Genomic DNA, 19,626 nt, shown 5'->3' with positions numbered 1-19,626 from the left:
CTTCCTCCTCTGGACTTGGACCTTTTGTATGTGGGAAAATCAGTTGGCTTCAGACTCACCAATATCCCTTTGTAGCAGGATGCCACATGATGCTGGCATTTGCCCTCTTAGTGCCCTGAAGCACACGATGTTGGCACTTGAGAGCGTCCTGGTCTAGTTGTACTTGGAGGAACCCCCGGACGGGCCAGCTGCCTACCTGACTTATGTACCGGGCAAGGAACAGGATAGAAGCTGGTGCTTAGAGCAAAGAACTTCCACAAGACTCCATGGCCCCTGTGTTAGGAAACTCCAGTCATGTGCTATTAGGTTACAAAGACAGAATTCTCCGTAATTGGAATAAACTATTTTTTTGAGGTCAGTTTTAGGTGGGCAACAGGGAGCAAACCACATTAAGAAGTCTGGGCTGCCAAAGCCTAGCCTTTATGAATCTGGTCTGTTCTTTGTCCTTGCTGAAACTCGTGCTTGTTCAAATATATCTCACCCTGTGGGCCCCACCTCATGTGAGCTGCTTCGCTTTCTGCGTGGCCCCTTCTGCGTATACCATACATCATTCTGCTGGTGGGTAGGGTTGATATTAATTGATATCAAAGACCTTTTCTTTCTCAAGATGGCATATGAAAATTCAGTTTTTAAAATTTAGGCAAATGAACATGTATCTCCAGGGTTGATCACAGCAAACCTCCACCCAACCCTCACCCCAGGGGTGAGAGAGAGGCTGTTTTGAATAGGATCTTTCGTCACCGTCTGTCTGAAGTCACCTCCTACTGAACTTACAGTTGAATATTCAGGGTCATGAGGGAAAGAAAACAGTAATTAGCTGAGAAAAGTTGATTGAGCAGACTTTTTCCCCCCACAATATGATTAGAACATGACTGCCTGGGCTAAACACCATACATAATATAGGTTCTCTCTTATATGTCATTATCCAAACATTTCTTAATGGAATGCATTTTTTAAGCATCTGTTTTTGTAATTGAATGCATTTCTAAAGATGGGTCAGCTAACTAAAACAAGAACCCACAAGAAATAATGTGTTAATGCTTCTTCCCCAATCCAATTTATAATAGTTCCTAATTGGCCTGCCTCGTTTGTAACTCCTGAAATTAATTTTAGATCCTCTTTCAGAGCTCAAATCATCATTAATAGAACGACAGCAATGGGGAGTGAAGTAGAAATGTTTACAAAGCTCCCTTTTAAATGGACTGTGATAAGTGAGGTAGCCATGTATTACCATCAGAGGATCCTGGAACTCTCTTTATGAGGGCTAGCCACAGGCGACACTCAAAAGAAGGCATTTATCTTGGCAGGAGATGCCCTTCAGTCCTGTTTTGTTTTATTCCATGCAGGGTTTTTTTTTTTTTTTCCAGGGTGGCTAAAACCATTTTTTTTGGTGTTTTATTAGCTGTATCTTGACTACCTCCTACACACTGAATGACAGTTTAGGGTTATTAAATGTGTTCTTGCACATATTTTTATCCATTGTTAATCCTGACTAAATGTATGACAGGGCACAGAATTTCCCCCTTTTTTCCTTCATTGTTGCCCATATTTGTTAAAGAAATTATTGCCCTTGACATTTGTTTAGGCTGCATTTTGATAAAATGCTGTCTATGATCCACTTTCTTAGCTTTGCATTCAGCAGACTCTTACAGATTTATGTCTCTTCACATTATCTTATCTTCCTTCCTAGTGTATGTGGGCTTCCTTTCCATATTTTAAGCTACATTTTGGGGCATAGACAGATCACCTTAGTAATTGTATACTTGAGGATGGCAATGTTCTCAAGATAATTTTGCAAGCCTTTGGTATGTACTTAAACCCACTAACTGTCTAAGAATGGGCATATATGTACTTTTCGTGTTATTTGTGAAAAGACAAAAGAGGTAGACTAAATGCTGAACATAATTTCAGGCTTATGGAACTCTCTTCAGGTTGATGGGACAGTAATAATTTCTGAAGCAATATAAATCTGTGCTTGATTCTAGAATGTAATGCTTTCATTGGAGAAAATAATGATTTTTCTGTGTTTCTAGTTTATATCCAAGTGTATTGTCACTGGTATACTCTTTACACTTGAGCCTTTTTTAAAAAATGGTACATCAGAACTGGCAGTATTTTAGTTTTTCCAGTTTTTGAATGGCTGAACGAAAATTTGCCATGAGAAAAAAAAAGCAAAATATTTAATGTAAACTTCCTAATCTATTTCAATGTTTGTGATTTTTTTTGTTAGGTGCTTTCTGTCAATGTATCAATAAATTGGCTTGTGGGAATTGTAAAAGTGTAGAATCTGATGGTAGGGATGGCAAATTAGTCTTTATAAAATTATGTTCAGTGTACCCATCCTCAAAAAAAACCCTGACCTTTAAGGCAGGAATAATGACAACCCATAACTGCACACAATTAGCTCACAGTGATTTAAATTACAGGTTGAGTACCCCTCATCTGAAATGCATGGGACCAGAAGTATATCAGGTTTCATATTTTTTTCAGATTTTGAAATATTTGCTTTACACTTACCAAATGAACATCTCAAATCCAAATATCTAGAATGCTGCAATGAGCATTGTCTTTGAACGACCTGTTGGTGCTCTAAACATCTTGGATTTTAGAGTACTTTGGATTTTGGATTTTTGGATTTGGGAAGTTCAACCTACGTTAGCTAAAGTCTATTAGCTTAAGAAAGAGTTACTTTAACTCATTTTGTAAAACTTTTTGCTTCAAAAACCAAATTCAATGGCTCTGTTAGCCTGGAATTAAGGGTTTGTTTAATTCTAGGCCTGCCATCCCTGTACAAATAGGTAATAGCCAGATAAACCTTAACATATTCAGAATAATTGCTGAATATTTTTAAGTATGAAATGTTCATATTTCTCTAATTTTATATACCTTTTAATCTTCTATTAATGATGCTTTGATTTAAATGGACTAGAATTATTGAATGTATATCTCAATCAAGGTATTTTTGGGGAAAATATCATTAGCTTATGGCCAATAGTTAAATGAAGGTTTCAAAATATATATAGCCTTAGTTACATTAATTTTATTTAGAGTTCTATGATTGTATAATGCCGTATCTATGAAAATAGATTTGTTAGCCAAAGGCAAAACAAAATAAAACAAAACTACAATGAGAAAAAAGTTATAAAGAGCAAAATAGATTATTTTATATCAATATTAATTTAAGGTTAGTGAGTGGCTTTAAATGTAATTTTATTAGAAATATATTTAATGTACTTTGAGGTTTGATAATTCAGGTTAATTTGACTTGGAAGTGTATTTAATAACATTTGTAGAGAATTATAAATTGATATGTGTTTTTCTCTGGCAGTAAAGTGTTGATTAGAAATTAATTTGTTGTGATTTTTGGTAGTATCATGAGAGGAGAAATGTATTAAAGCTTAAAAGCCTAAATTTTAGAATCATAGAGAAAGGAGAGTTTAGAACAATTACTTTTTGGGTTGATGATGACTTTTGACAGTTATTAAAGCTATATAATATCAAATTTTGACCCAGAAGAGGAAAATGGGTTAAAGCAGGCTGAAAGTAGACACAGGGAGCCTGGTTAGGAGATTACTACAGTTTTCCAAGTGGTAGGTGATGTAGATCGTATCAAACATTGTATGAGTGTGAAAATTTTGTGTGTGAGTGTGAAAATATGTGTGTGTATACCTATCTGTGCATAAAGAATGGGATATATTATAGGTAACTTGGGTGGGAAAATGGGCAAATTACATACCTGAGAAGATTTTGAACCATGTACCTGCAGTTTACTTGATGACTCAAAGCTTGACTTACAAGTGTTAAATGTTTACTCTTAAGATATTTTCTAAGAATAATGCTTAAAAGTATAAGCAGAACAAAGTAAAAAATGGCCTCATTCATCCTGTCACCTTGAAATGGTGATTATTATCATTTTGGTATACTTTCTTTCTGTCCTTGTTTCTTCCTGTGAATATAGCTTTACGTTTTAGGGATCTTTTTGGATATACATTTGTTTGTCAAGGACTGTGAAGGGTCTGAGATCTTCGCTACTGGCATGCTAACAGGTGAGCCTGCCTCAGTTGCATGGATGCAGGCAGGTGACAAGAGACTTCTGGGCCAAAGATAAAGGACTTTATTGCAAATGGCACAGAATGAATAATTAGTATATTTGTGTCAATTCTCCTTTCTCCAAGTCTCATGGAGACCAGTCGGATGGACTGGATGAACACATACATGCAGTCGTTTGCATTATCGGAGAGCAACCCTGAGATTAGAGAATCTGAATATTTTATAATGGTCAGTAACATGCCTACCTGCCTTTTGCTCTAGAAGGAGACACTATTTATAGGGCAGTAAGCGTGTCTACCTTTTGATCCAAAAAGATATACCACTTCTGTCTTTGAAAGATTGTCTCTATACAAACATTCTTGAAAGATTGTCAGAAAAGAAAATAGTGCCTGTGCTTGTAAAATGTACAGAAACATGAGTCATAGAGAATTATTTCTCAACAAGCATAAATATTTTCCCATGTCACTAAAGTTTTTTAATTAGCATTTAAAATAACTGCATATGTCTGTAAAAATGCAGTTGTAGGCCAGGCGCAGCAGCTCAGGCCTGTAATCCTAGCACTTTGGGAGGCTGAAGCAGGCAGATAATGAGGTCAAGAGATGGAGACCATCCTGGCCAACATGATGAAACCCCGTCTCTACTAAAAATACAAAAATTAGCTGGGCATGGTGGCCCATGCCTGAGTCCCAGATACTCAGGAGGCTGAGGCAGGAGAATCACTTGAACCCAGGAGGCGGAGGTTGCAATGAGCTGAGATCATGCCACTGCACTCCCGCCTGGTGACACAGTGAGACTCTGTCTCAAAAGAGAAAAAAAAAAAAGATGCAGTTGTAGAGATGTAGTCAATTTACCTCCAGTCCCCAATTTTCCTAATATTGGTCCTTTAGTTTGTTTTCATTTAAAAAGCTTCACTTAGATGTTTCAGTTTCGAACAGAGGGGATAAAATGTTGCAGTCACCTTGTGTGTTATGGTTAAAGTTTGGAATAGCAGATAGCAAATAGACTCTCTCTGATTTAAAGTCTATATAGCCTCTTCAGCTTCGCCCTCTGTGTAAATATGTACTGGCTGGAAGCCACAAGCATGTCTATTGTCTCAACTGTTATCCAAAGGCAGACAGGCTCTGTGAAGCTAGATATTAATGCTGCTGGTGGTAGTCCAGCCTGTACTGCTTTTCTTCTGGAAAATGGAGATATTTCCTGACATGTTCTGCTGCTCACACATCTGTGTGAGCTTCAAACAGAAGCTCCTACTGCCAGGCATTAGTGGGGCCCAGAAAACTCCATATAAATCCCTGCAGTGAAAAGGGGAATAATCTGAGATCCAAATAACGACCACCTTGTCCAAACATCTGGAGAGGGCCTGGTCTGGTGATGGGGATTATAGAAAGGCAAAACAGGATCATGATCAGGTTTTAGTCCTGGGACTTGTGTGCAAGGGAAGCTCCCATTGTGGAGGCTTCCTTGGAGCTGTGGGGTACTTCCAAAGTATCTAGAATGTTTCAGAAGAGACACAAATGGTGGGGATAAGACTTTTCTTGGTGGAAAGGAGGATTCAATGAAACGCACCCAGGAGAGCTATTTCCTACTCAAAAATCATCCCAGAAAATTCCAGGTTAAAATTTGTGACAGATGTGGTCATAAAATTATACTGTAAAGATGGAAGGGGGTAACTTTCAAACTTTTCTGAATAAGCGATGACTGTAGGTTAAGCAGGAAGCAAAGCATTCTAATTTTTCTAAAAAATGGGAGGAAGAGGCATCTGGTGATATCTGCAAAGTCTGTAAAAAGTGAAAAATGAACTTCTTCCTTGAACTAACATTTTCAGGCACCTGCTATGTGCTAAGGGATCTTCTAGAAGTTTGAGAATTGGTGGTATATAAGATTGGTGAGGTCTCAATTTCATGGAGCATCAAATCTAGAAAGCAAATCATAAATAAGGTTCTATCAAATGGCGAAGAGTGCTATGAAAAAAATGAAGCAGTGTAATGTGACCGACCACCGATTTGGACAGAGGTGGTCCAAGTCAGTGGTCTGTCACAGACATGCAAGATGAAGAGCTACGTGAGGCAAAAGCACAGAAAGGCAAAGCCTGTGAGGTGAGGACATGGGTAACATTTCTGAGGACTAGCAGAGACCTGGAATGAAATATGCCGGAGCCTAATGATTGAGGAAGGAGGAGAGGAACAGATGCCTTCAGAGAGGTAGTCAGGGTTGGTTGATATAATGTGTTGCAAGCATCAGTAAAGGGTCTGGATTTCAAGTCTAAAGAGTGACGCAATGGGTCTTTATTTTTTTTATTTTTATTTTTTTTGAGATGGAGTTTCACTCATGTTACCCAGGCTAGAGTGCAATAGCGTGATCTCGGCTCACTGCAACCTCCGCCTCCTGGGTTCAGGCAATTCTCCTGCCTCAGCCTCCTGAGTAGCTGGGATTACAGGCACGCACCACCATGCCCAGCTAATTTTTTGTATTTTTAGTAGAGACGGGGTTTCACCATGTTGACCAGGATGGTCTCGATCTCTTGACGTCGTGATCCACCCGCCTCGGCCTCCCAAAGTGCTGGGATTACAGGCTTGAGCCACTGTGCCCGGCCTGCAATGGGTCTTTACACAACACAATGGTGGAATCTGAAAGATGCCTTTACTCTCTTTACCAAGAAGATCAATGAGTAAGCTTTTGTAGTGGCCCCCAATGCGTGATGCTGATGATTCGTTGATATTTTTATAGTAGTGCATGAGTTTAGATAAGGGACGTACTTTCAAGTAAAACCTACTGAAGTTGTCAGTGTGCTGGCTCTGGATAGAGAAAGAAGGAAAGAACTCAAGGACGACTTCTAAGTTCAGGGTTTGCGCTACTTAGTGTATGTAGTGTAATTACTGAAATAAGGAAGGCTGAAGAAGTAATTGTTTTCAGTGGGATGGCAAGGGAACATCACTAAATGCATTGAAAATAGAACAGGATTTCCAGTAAATATCTGCCCAACTTCAAAAGAAAATCTTGTATGAAAAACATAATACATGAAATGCTACCCAGTTTGGGGGAGTTTTCTTAGAGTAGCTAGAACCTTACTTGGTGCTATAGTTTGCATGTTTCCCCCAAAAGTTCATGTGTTGGAAACTTAATTGCCAATATAACAGTATTAAAAGGCAGGGGGCATTAAGAGGTGCTTAGATCATGAGGATCATAAGGGTAGAGCGCTCACAAATGGACTAATTCCCTTATCTCAGGAGTGAACTAGCTCTTGAGAGAGCAGGTTGTTATAAAAGCAAGCTTTGCTTGATCTTGTGGTCTCTTTCACACTTGCTCACTTGTCCTTCCACTGTTCTGCCACATTAGTACAAAAGCCCTTGCTGGAAGCTACCACCATGACCTTAAACTTCCCAATCTCCAGAATCATGGGCCAAATAAACATTTTTTCTTTATAAATTATGCAGCCTCGGTTATTATTTTATAACAATAGAAAACAGACTAAGATTCTTGGCAAATTGATGGATGGATAGATGAACGTATGTATGTTTGGATGGATGGTATAGATGGATAAATGTGTCAGCAATGAATGCTCAAATTAGCTCCCTCGCATTTCTAATATGTGTCCACATCTATGAAGTCATTAAAAGATTCCTCTCTCAGTGGCTGTAGTGTGCAGGTCTGAGGAATTCTGACCCAAACGATTTTGTCCATTCTGAAAGCCAAAGAGCTAGTTTGTCTTGAATATTATTCATAATTTCTTCCCATTGAGACAATACTCTGGTTCATTTCAAATATAAATGCCAATTCTTTGGGTTTTTTTTACTTTATAAAAATGATCTCAATAATCTTTATTTTACCAGACAGGAAGCACTACTTGCAGCCATCAGTGAAAAAGATGCAAACATTGCTCTGCTGGAATTGTCTGCCTCCAAAAAGAAAAAGACACAGGAAGAAGTCATGGCCCTCAAGCGGGAAAAAGACCGACTAGTGCATCAATTAAAGCAGCAGGTGGGGCCTCCTGCAAGAAAGGTGTGTTTTGTTGGGTTTGGGGCTTTGGGGGCTTTCTCTGGGTTTTAGCCTCTCTTCATTTTCCCATGTCCATCCTGTGGGCTCAAGCAGCTAAAACCAGGTAGGAGCACAATGGTCCCAGTTGTCACTGGAACACCATTTTACTGCCTGTCTGTGTTTATGTGCATGTGGCTGGGCTTGTGTGGTTTGCACCCAGTGCTGTTTTCCTTTCTTTTGTGTCAGCCTCATCTCCCCAGAAAAAGCTCTCAGACCTCTTCCTTCCAATGGACTTTGTTTGACTTCTGATTAAATTCTAGAAACTTACAATTAAGTTCTGGGCAACTTCTTTCCTGTTGGACCTGTTACCTTCCATCTTGCTCACTTCTGGTCCCTGTAAATAACTGCCCTCATCTAGGTTTTTAGGTTTCTTTCTCTCTATTCTTCCAACTTTAGTTCTTGGACTATTTCCTCCAACACCCTTCAGACAAGGACCATCTCCTAGCACTATCAGACTATGCTTAGAGAACACCCAGCTATTATTCACTCTAATTTTTAAAAATCACCTGTTTGCCCCATTATCCTGTGTTTTCTCCTTTCTAGGCCACTGTATTTGTTTTGAGGGACATGGAAGGAGGGGCATAGTTCTAACTTATACAGAAAGTTTCTTGCTCTCTGGAGGGTTTTCTGGAAGTGGCTTAAATGAAAATAATTATACCTGAAGCATATGGAAAATCATCCATGAAATCTTCTCCTCCTCATGTAACTTGGCGACTCTTATAAGCAATGATTAAAGCTATTCACTAAGATTCTAGTTCATTATGAAACTCACTCAGCTCGATGGTTTATGACCTTGCATGGTAGCCACCACATTTTAGCTAGGGCCATATGTGGCTCTGAAGCTCTCTAATGGCCACACAGTTACCATGTGGAGTGTGTCCATATTGACTCAGCCCCTAGGGCAAGCTCTCTGCCTGCTAGAGTGATCTATGCTGAGCACCATGGGCAAGGTGAGTGGAAGGGAAACCTGAAGGAGTAAGTACACTCCCCTTCCAATGTGACCAACCCTTATCCCTCGGGAATGAAAAGGCGTACAATTGGTTCTGCCCCAGAGTTCATTTCTCATGGGGCTGCCTTGTTCACAGAGAGAGAGAGAGAGAGAGAGGAGACAAAGAGAGAGAACGAGAGAGAGAGAGACCACTACTCTGCCTGGGCACCCTCTCCTTGTAGAGGGAGGGTCCCAGTCACTGCCAGACACTGGGGTCATTCCACAGAGTGGCATGCCTTGCTAATGCTGGCCTCAGGGGTCGGGGATTGCTTACACCTGACCTTTTTGTTTGGAGCTGTGCATCTTTTCCACTGAGTTTTCCACCCACTTGGCCACAGACAGTCAAAATGAGCATCCTTCTTTGCTTTTCCCTATTCCTTCCCTGTGCCTTGCCCTCCTGCACCTAACCATTGTAGCTTTCTCCCACAGGTTTATAGACCTAAGAAACAGCTTTCGAGCTCGAATATACCATGCACTTGTGGTGCTGGCTACAGTCCAGATATTACGGCCAAGTACCATGTGTCCAGCTACGATGCATACATGATCCAAAGGTCTCAGGTCAGTCAGCTGCTAAAGAGACACTTGCCCCCACTATTGGGGTTGGGGGTGCGTAAGAGCTTATCCAACCTTGACCTTTACCTCTTTTGCTGATTTCTAATACTCTACGGCTGTAAAGTCTGAGACCATAGATGACAGCATTATATCATGATTTGCAGTGTCATTTCATTTATTGTCTATATGCCAATGGTTCCAGACTTGGCAGCCATCTGATAGGGTCAGCTCTTGCTGAATTAGCTTGGTGGAGCTGCAGAACCAAGGCCGCCAGAAGCCTTCCTGTCAGATAGGGTGAATAATTTTTGCTTTCTTTCTCTTAGATACTTTGCTCCTCATGTTTCCCTCTACTTTTCCCAATAAGGAATTTTAAGACTGCCTTTTTTCTTTCTCAGCATCATGAAAATGCACTTCTTGATTCCAGTAAGGATTGAGCATAGTCCCTCAGATTTCTCCTGGTAACCTGCACAAAGCCTATATTGTCTACAACAGTCCTGGTTTTTGGTGTCATGGGGTACATTTGGGAAACCCCAGCTATGCAGAGTTCAGCTTCTATATGTGCTAAGGCAGTGTCTGAAGGGCTGTCGTGGAGAAGGAGGGAGTGAAAGAAGAGGATGGGCTTCTTGGTGATTTAGGTCTGATATCCTTCCTCATCCCACTCACCAAAGAGCAGAAAAAATCACCTGAATTTCAATATCCTTATTGCCAATGATAATGACTCTAAAAACAATGATTAATGTGCTGTCAAATAATCCCCTTTTATTGAGCATTTACTCTCTGCTAGGTGGTGTATCCAGTGTCATTCAGAGATGTTGTCCCATAGTCCTCTTGGCAACCTGTGAGTGTGTGCAGGATTATCTCCCTTTTCTAGGGAGCATAACAGGCTCAGCGTGTGGAATAACCAGTCCAAGGATTCACAGCTTGTAAGTGACAGGGCTCAGGCTTTAGAAAGTCTACTGGATTCCACGCATACCCCACCAAGTTCAGGGAGGAACTCAGAATGTCAAGCAAAATGATATTCCCAGAAATTGTGAGGGTCTCCTTATCTTCATAAACCTAAAGTAGATGCCAAAAAAACCATTTAAGAATGTTCTCCAGCTGTTCACAAACAGTAGGTTCTGCCTGGAGTTCTTAGGCGTAGGCTATTTGATCACATCAACAACAGTTACTAATACTTTTGAGCTCTCATTATGTGCTAAGCATGGGTCTAAAGGCTTTACGTACATCAACTCGACACCTCCCAGCAAGACTGAGGGTTTGATACTCATAGAGGAAGAGCCAGAGGCCCAGAGAGGTTAGGCATCTTGCTCAGCCTCAAAGTTGGATACACCATAATGCTTAAGGAGACCCTTTGCCAGACAATCATAAAAGATGATACCCAAAGTCAAACTGCTTAAGCTGAATCCTGTTTCTAGCATTTATTAGCTGGGTGATCACAGGCATGATACTAAACCTTCTTGAACCTCAGTTTCCTCATCTGTAAATTGGGCTAACAATTCAAAGAGTTATTGTGAGGTGAAAGTTAAACCATGTACTCTGCACTTGCATGGCACGTAATAGGTGCTATATATATGTATAAGCTGCTATTGTAACTACCATTACTATTAATACTACTAGTAGTGCTACTACTACTACTAGTTGATGTTATCACTGCCAACCCTCAGAGGTAGTTTAATTTTGATTTCATCATTACTGTTTTTGCACACAGCTGGGCACATGTTAAGAATACATTGTCGAGCTATGGCAACTGTGGAAGAAAGAGCATATAGTTGTTGACACCTAAGCCTTCCTGGTCCTCCTCTCCTAAAGCCAACGCATTTGTGGAGCAGTGAGCAGACATGCCAGGAACCCTGGACCCCAGGTCCCAGCCTGCACTGAGGAGGCCATAGCGCGTATGAAATTTGCTTGGTTTGTGTATGCAGCCCATATAGATATCAATGAGGGGGGGCAGTCCTGGGAGGGTGAGTCCCAGGCCTCAGTTGTCTTGACCTGCATAGCTGACTTGGAAGAGCAGAGCTCTTTCAGGGACCAGGCCAATGAGAAGGGAAGGCCTGGCCTGCTCAGTCTTCTGTGCAGATATTGAGGCAGACTGGCTCATGAGAGATGCCACCCTCTTCAGATTGCCTTCTTCTTTCAAGATATGGTCTCACTCTGTCACCCAGGCTGGGGTACAGTGGTGCAGCCACAGCTCACTTCAGCTTCTACCTCCGAAGCTCAGGCAATCCTCCCACCTCAGCCTCCCAAGTAGCTGAAATCACAGGCATGCACCACCATGCCAAGCTCATTTTTGTATTTTTCTGTAGAAATGGGTTTCACTATGTTTCCTAGGCTGGTCTTGACCTCCTGGGCTCAAGTAATCCACCCACTTCAGCCTCCCAAAGTGCTGGGATTATGGTTGCGAGCCACCATGCCTAGCCCAGGTTGCCTTTTAAGCTCAACTTAATCTTAAAGAAAGTCTCTCCCCTGCCCAGGCCACCACAAGTGACTGAGTTATTGCCAGGCACGTAGTAGGTGTTCATTAAATATTTGTTGTGTGAATTAATGCATGATTACCACTTTCCAGACTCTATACCAAGTTCTTTATGGTTACATAAGTTTACAAACATAATCTCATTTTTTCCCCATAACCAACCAACTAACTTACTGCCTACCTACTCTGTGCCAGACTCTCTGCCAGGTGCTGGGGAAGCATCCATAACAGATATTTTGCCTGCCCCAATGAGAAAAGCATCATCCTTATTTTTGAGCTGATTAAACCGAAGTCTAAGAGACTATATGAGTTAACCACCATCAGACCACTTATATCTGGTACAGAGTTGGCCCTGGTGCTGCAGTAGTGCTGAGACCTTACCTGTGGCTAGGCTGAACACTGTCTCCCCAAAGCAACACTCTGAGTCATGATCAGCTCCCATACATCACAGATGTTATCAGAGAAACCCAGTTCCAGTGGTTCAGCCTGTGACTGCCAACCTGTGCAGGGTGATGGGGATAACACAGGTGGATAGCTTGCTGAGACCAAGTGCCATGTTTACCATATTGCAATTCAACTCCACAAGTATTTATTGACTGCCTACACTGTGTTACAGTGCTAGGCATAGAACACATCAGTGACCAAAATAGATCAAGACTGCTTCCTCATGGAGCTTACATTTTTTTTGAGATAGGGTCTCACTGTGTGGCCCTGGGTGGACTGTAGTGATGCAATCATAGTTCACTGCAAGCTCCAACAACTGGGTTCAAATGATCCTCCCACCTCAGCCTCCCTAGTAGCTGGGACTACAGTTGTGTAAAACCATGCCTAGCTTTTTTTATTATTTTTTTTTTAGGAGAGACAAGGTCTCGCTATGTTGCCCAGGCTGGTCTTGAACTCTGAGACTCAAGCAATGCTCCCACCTTGGCCTCCCAAAGTGTGGAGATTGTTAGGTATGAGCCATCACACCCAGACAGGCTTACTTTTTAATAGGAGGAGAAAGGCAATAAACAATGGACATGATAAATAAATTATATGATAGAAAAGAAGAAAAATACAGACTTGTATAAGGCAAAACCAGAGTTCCAGGGTAGGATCAAGGCTCTGGTGACAATTTAAAATAGGGTAGACAGGATGGGTCTCATTGGGAAGGAAGGAGACATTGGAGCAAGGACCTGAAGGTGGTGAGGGAATGAGCCACGTAGATGTCTAGGGGAAAGATTTTCCAGCAGAGGGAATGAGGCAGAAGTGTGCTGGTATGTTCAGAGGACAGCAAGGAGCCCAATATGGCTGGCATGGAGTGAGCAAGGAAGCAAGGAAGTGAGTTGTCAGATGAGTAGAGTAGACTGTAGGACTCCCAGGCAGGATCTGCTAAGAGTGGTGTACTCTGAGGCAGAACTTCTGTGCGGTTAGGAAGCAGAATCCACTAGCTCTGCAGGCTTAGAACAGGGAGGCCTCCCCTCAGCACCACTCTGGACTGCCCTGTTTAAGGCTGCCCTAGTGAGCCCATTCTCCACACCCCCGAACTCCAGCCTCCATAGAGTCTCAAGGTACTTGGTTTGCCTTTTTAGGGAGCACTGCTACTTCCGTTGGAGCCACAAAAGAGAACTCATGCCAGAATTTGCCTGTCACGCCTGACGAGACTTTTAAGTAGTATGGGAGCAGGGTTGATGACAAAATACCTTCCCTGACTTTCTAGCAGTCTCAACAACATGCCAGCAGAGTCCAGGTCTTGACCTTCCTTGCTGTCAAGAGACATGCAGGTAGATAAGAGTGGCCATTACCCTGCTATTGGCCTGCACTGGGGGTTGCCTGTGCCTAGGAGAAGAAGTACATCTGGCCTCCAGGCCAGGCCAGCTGTTTTCAAACTTCAGTGGGCAGAAACATAATCCTTTCTAAAGATAAATCTCAGGTTACACTCATCACCTTCCAGTCCTTACTGCTGAAAACCCTTCCCAGCCTACTCTAGGTGTTAGGATAAATACAAACTCAAACCAATGTGCTCTGTATCTTGCACGTACCCTTCCCTTTGCCTGGAATGTTTTCCCCTCTTTTCTTTAGCTAGTTAATGCCTACTCATCCGTTCAGTCTTAGTCCAACATCACGTCTTCGGGGAAGTCTTCTGGGACTTGCTCAATTGGGTCAAATCTGCCAAGTTGACACTTTTCAGCACATGTATTATCCATTTTATAGCACTGGTAACAGATGCAATTTTGTATCTGTTTTGTGATTATTTTAATAATGACTATCTGCCTTGCTAGTATTGAGCTCCCTAAGGCCTGAGAATATGGTAACATGACTCCTAACATGCTAGTAGGCATTCAGCAAATATTTGTTGAATGTATGAATGAATGAATAAATCATGAAGGCAGATTCTTAAGAAAAAAGACATCATTGATTAATCATGATCCTTCTTCCTTGTAGATAAGACTTAGCCTCATAATTCTCACCCCAATATTCTAGGCAACCACCACCAGTCTGTAGGGCTTGATAGAGGAGATGAGGCCTGTGTGTCAGCTTGATGACCACAGAACAGCACCATGCCCTTTCTTGCCACATTCCAAGACACTTTATAGAGTGACTTTTCCCGTGGTTGAACTATTTGGGATGATAGCAATTTTGGACTTTTATTCCAATTTTTTTTTTTTACCTTCTTCTAATTCAAATCTTCTCTAATTTCTTGGGTTCTTTTTAAATAAACTGTCACTGAGTTCTCAGAAGTAGCAGAGATTGCTTGCTGTTATGAAGCGAATCTTTCCATTTCATCCCTGAAAACTCCTGAGTATCTCATAAATCAATTTGCCTAGAAATACTTTAGCTCTTGTTAAACATCTGTCAGGAAAGCCAAAGGTGATATGAAATGAGTTGAGAAATTCCAGCTATGCCTAACAATGAAAGAATCTTTGTGATGCCCTTCAGGTGTTGACATTTGGGTTAGTTCTAGGCTGAGCATGGTATAAAGGTAAAAGAGCAGTACAAATTAACTTTCTCCTACTCGTTACATTCAAAAAAGATAAAGAGTTGATTCTACTTTGATGGAGTAGATATCTAAAACTATCCAACTTTTCTATTTCTTCCACTTCTGTTTCTTCACAAGCACATACCTCTGATACTTTTATTTACTTTTTTTTAAAAAAAATAATCTTGCTTGCAGATTTGTACAGTTTTGGAAGAGGGCCTCAATTGGGAATTAGCTAAATTTTGATTTGGTTCTTTTTCCAAGGAGGCCAGTTCTGAAAAATAATTACTACCTTTCCTTTTTTGGTATCTTGGAGCCAATCCTCCCAACTCTTTTCCTTCACCCTTGAAAAAAGGACTGACATCAAAATAATTAATTCTGAAATCACTGGATTTGCCTGCTGCTAAGGGGTTTTTGAAGAAAGCTTAAAACTAAATCTTGTCCCCTAAGCCATATTCCCAAATGCTCCCCTCTGTGCTGAAGTAGTGATACGCTCATCCTTGATGAAAATGCCTTTTTAAAATGAGGGCCAGACATTACTGTTTAGTTAAAATTAGAACCAGCTTATTTCTCAGAACTGGTTAGACTACTTTTGAGATCAGAGATAAATTGTACTTGGTTTTCTTTTCTCTTTCCTAGCAGTTCTGGACATTGCTTTTGGCCACCAGGAAACACGTAGGTCAGCTGGAGCAGGAAGATGTTAAGACCAAGAGACTAGTCCATTGGTTCTCTGTGATCTCTGGGGCTTGCAGAAAAAAAAAAAGTCCCATGTCTAGGTAAACATTCTGGAGGCCATAACAAGTTGCATGTAACGTAATCTATTTAGGTAGAGCCTCTCTGGCCTGTGTTGTCCGAAAATCACAGGACTATCTACAAGGATTAGTCACAGATGTGGTGAAGAATGGGAGAAGGCAGAGGCTGCCCTGGAATGTGTTCAGAAGAGCCACCTACAAGGATGGAATCCTGGTCAAAGTTGGATCTCAGCAGAGGTAGACCCACCCTGTCGAGCAAAGTAAAAAGCACCTAAGTGGAGTGGTTAGCCAGACATTTCTTCCCCACTCTGCTAGAAGCCATGGTTGTGCTTCCCATTTACACTTTCATTGCTTCACGTGCAGACGACTTTTAATTACCATTTATGGTTCAGGAGGTTAGCACAGTTAAACAGCAGTAGAGGAACTCCATGCAGTAGGGTTCCCATAGCCTCCTGTTGTGTTTGGATTACCTCCAGAAAAGCTTGATTTGATCCCAGCATTGTAATGCTTCACAGACTTGGTCCAGATCAAATTGCTAAAATGCAAATGTATTGGTTTTTACAGCAGACCCACTTTGGGTTAAGCTGTTTGTGTCCCACTGGTAGAATCTAGCCTCATCTCTATTTATCTTTGACTGCAATGCAGTGTCTTTGCAGTCTACTCTAGAGAATTCCTTTTAATAAAAAAAGGAATACTCAGACCTGTCAGGCCATTCTTATGGAGGTAAAACCTGAACTTCTCAGTGTTACTGTAAACAATTTCCTCTTAAGGTCCAAGCAATTGGGTAAGACACTCATCTGCTCTCTTAGCCTTATCCTAGGCAGCTGGTGCCTCAACCCCAGTACTCAGCGAATCCATTCAGTTTGCTGTTGCAATAAAAAATAGCACTCAATGAATATGGAGGCAAAGTATTTTCTCTGATTTTATGTATTTTTCAAATCCCTATCAGAAGGGCATCTTCCCAGGGCATCAAACTGACCTAATGGCCAGCTATGTGAGCCTCTCACCTGAATGTCTTGCTTGGGTGAAAGCTCTGTTTTAAACACATTTTAGCTCCTCTCCCTAAATATGCATGGAGCACTTCTGGGCTCTCCTTGGCTATAGGAGGTGTTGATTTTGTCCTTGAGCCTTGGAGTTTTATCATCTCTACTGCCAGTATGATAGATATTAGCTCATGAACGAGAAAATGGTACAAATTGCTATTTTTGTTGTTGTTGCAGAGATTTTACTGAAGTTCAAAAACCTTTGCCTGTTGGAGGAATCGGAGACTGCTTTCTGCATAAGTGAAAATTCCTATGAATTTTATGATTGGCAATCTGTAGCCCATCTTTTGTGGCAGGTGCCTATCCAACCATGATACTTTCTCTTAAGTTTTTAAGGATCCCAGTACAAGTATTGCTCATTTTAGGGGGTGTGGGAAAACTCACTCTTTGCTTTTTAAGTATTAGTTTAGAAAAACATGAAGAGACCAACTTTACCATTGTTTTCTCTGGCTTTTAGAAATGCATAAAGGGGGAGATGGGTCTGATTTTTACATTTCAGAGTGATTTGCCAACTTTGCTTCAGTAACTTGAAGCACCCCACAGCACCGGGCAGCTGGCAGAGCGTATCAGAATAACAGGCTCAGCTGAAGGTGACCAAAACAGAAAATAGCACGCAAATGCCAAGAAGAGCTCTCACTGTGCTCTCTCTCTCTCTCTCTCTCTCTCTCTCTCTCTCTCTCTCTCTTTATTCAAATTTCACATCTGTGCTCTATTTTTAAACATTTATTCTTTAAGTGATAACGCATGTTTTACCAAGCCTCTTATTGGATTAGACATGTTTGAAATCCCCTCAACTTTAACCTGTTCATTACCGCCTCTGAGAACATTCAGATCCACCACCAAAGTAGAGTGTGTACAGGAGAAAATTACCAAGATGTCGGCCACCAGGGAGCCATTGGTGCTTTGGGAGGAGGAATCCAGCTGTTAGACTGTGTGGATTTTTGGGAGTCATTAGACTGACATTGCTTCAGTGAGGCTTAGGAGTGGATATGATGTGTGCAGAGACCGTGCTCTTCATCGCTGTTTTTCTATTCACATTTTAGATGGGAGGAACCAACAGTTTTTGAGCTCTTACTGTATACTTGGCATTGGTCTAGGGATTTTAAATATATTATCTTATTTAATCCTCATGACAACCCTAAAAACCAGATGTTAATAGTCCTATTTTAGAGATGAGGAAACTTGGGTTCAGGAACTATGCAGAGGTGCCAGCTGGTGAGGGGTGGAACCAGAGCCCAACTGGGTTTCACGTTGAGGCTTTTTCATGCTCTTCCCAGGACCTGTCCCTGAATGGTGTGATACCTTGGTTAGGCCTTAGCCCCTGTAAACTTGAGGCTAAAAAGCAGAATAAAGAAGGCTTTATTCTGTGACCCTGAGCACCCACTCCCTACCCCTCCTCACCCTTCTCGCCTGGCCCCTGCTGGCTCCTGCCATGACCTGAGGCCACCATGTGCAGGCTGGGAAGGGCGACTTATCTCTTCCTGCATCACCAGACATCACCGGCTGCCACTAGGGGAGAAGGCTGCAGGCTCAATCAAGTGTGCTGTCGTTTTGGTTTTCCTGCAAGAAATGTTGGCACTTCCCTCCTGTAGCCTTTTTGTTTCATTCTCAAGGTATCTGTTGGAAAGCCTTTTTCCCTGTTAGTTTTACATTTTCTTTTTCATCATTTAACATATAAAACCAGGTTTTTGCCCTGGTCCCTTTCTCTCTCTCCCTCCCTTCCTTCCTCTCATCGTATAATTAAAAGTCCTTTCAGGCTGTCTTCACCTTATCATTTCAAATGCACTGAAAAAAGATCCCACTTCCTGCCCTTGTGTCCTCTTGATGCTGAATTTCAAAATGAAAGAAAAACTCCTTTTCACTCCCTCTTTGCTTCATACCGCCCCTTGAAAAGCTGTGTTAAAGTCACATTGATTTTGCCATCGATCACTATTGTGGTGCACACGAGGTTTTGTCCTTTCCTGGATTCAGAACTTCTTTTTCAGCTTTTTAAAATAATAATATTAGGATTTTTTCCTGAAAATTAAGGAAAAGGATTTTTCACCCTCTCGTCTCATGATTACAGGAAGACATTTATCAGACTTGGAATTTAAAATTTTCAGTAGTTTGTCTTTAATTTTTCTCAACTTTATATTCTTTTGGGGAAGATGTCACTTTCTTCTTTTGATTCTCTGCAACACACTAAAGGCAGACTTAAAAGTTCCAGAACCTCTTCTGTTTATTTAGTTACCCCTTAATAATGTACTAGATTAAAAAGTAATGAGGATTTGATTTTGTAGCATCCTCTTTATGTAAATGAGCTTTTTCATAGTTGAAAGCATAGCAATACATCTTTTATCATAAAAATAATATATGCTCATAATAGAAAGTTAGAAAAATGTAAATAAATAACTAAAGTTACCCACAATCCCACCACTCAGAAATAACTGTCACTAAGATTTATAGTTTCCTACATTCCATTGTCTACATATATATTTGAACAAAGACATGACATACTACATAATAAAGTTTGTTTAGCCTTTTAAACATTTAATATTTTGTGCATTTTCCCATGTCCTTAAAAGCCTTCAAAAACATATTTCTTGGTTTATCATTTCCATCATTTTGCAGTCATTAATTTTACCATTCTGTTTTGGGGATTTCGATTTGTTTCTTGCTTTTCACTTTTATATTCAAACTGTTTTGAACATCTTAGTACATAAGTCTTTTATTTTTTATGTTATTTTCCTTACGATTAATGCCCAAGAGTTGAATTATTGTACTTGTGGGTAGTTTTA

The 19,626-nt window shown here is 41.0% G+C and overlaps 1 protein-coding gene across 25 annotated transcripts in view; it reads left to right on the top strand.

Moving 5' to 3' along the window:
* ERC2 (ELKS/RAB6-interacting/CAST family member 2) overlaps nucleotides 1-19,626 on the top strand; it is a 951,823-nt gene that overhangs the window by 711,641 nt on the left and 220,556 nt on the right. For 17 of the 25 annotated variants that reach the window (XR_004272355.1, XM_032289514.1, XM_032289516.1 and 14 more), the window contains one exon: nucleotides 7,881-8,049. Coding sequence is in view for 23 of the 25 variants with exons in the window: in XM_032289514.1 (XP_032145405.1) it covers nucleotides 7,881-8,049 (169 nt within the window). In the remaining 2 variants the exon portion in view is untranslated. The remainder of the gene's footprint in view (nucleotides 1-7,880; nucleotides 8,050-19,626) is intronic. The other 8 variants (XR_004272356.1, XM_032289536.1, XM_032289517.1 and 5 more) reach the window with 1 other exon arrangement.

This window comes from Sapajus apella, unplaced genomic scaffold (assembly GCF_009761245.1).
Source record: "Sapajus apella isolate SASKATOON/1434 unplaced genomic scaffold, GSC_monkey_1.0 scaffold23, whole genome shotgun sequence".
NCBI lineage: Eukaryota > Metazoa > Chordata > Mammalia > Primates > Cebidae > Sapajus > Sapajus apella.
The sequence above is the reverse complement of the archived record's forward strand: the minus strand, read 5'-3'. Positions and strand labels throughout refer to the sequence as shown.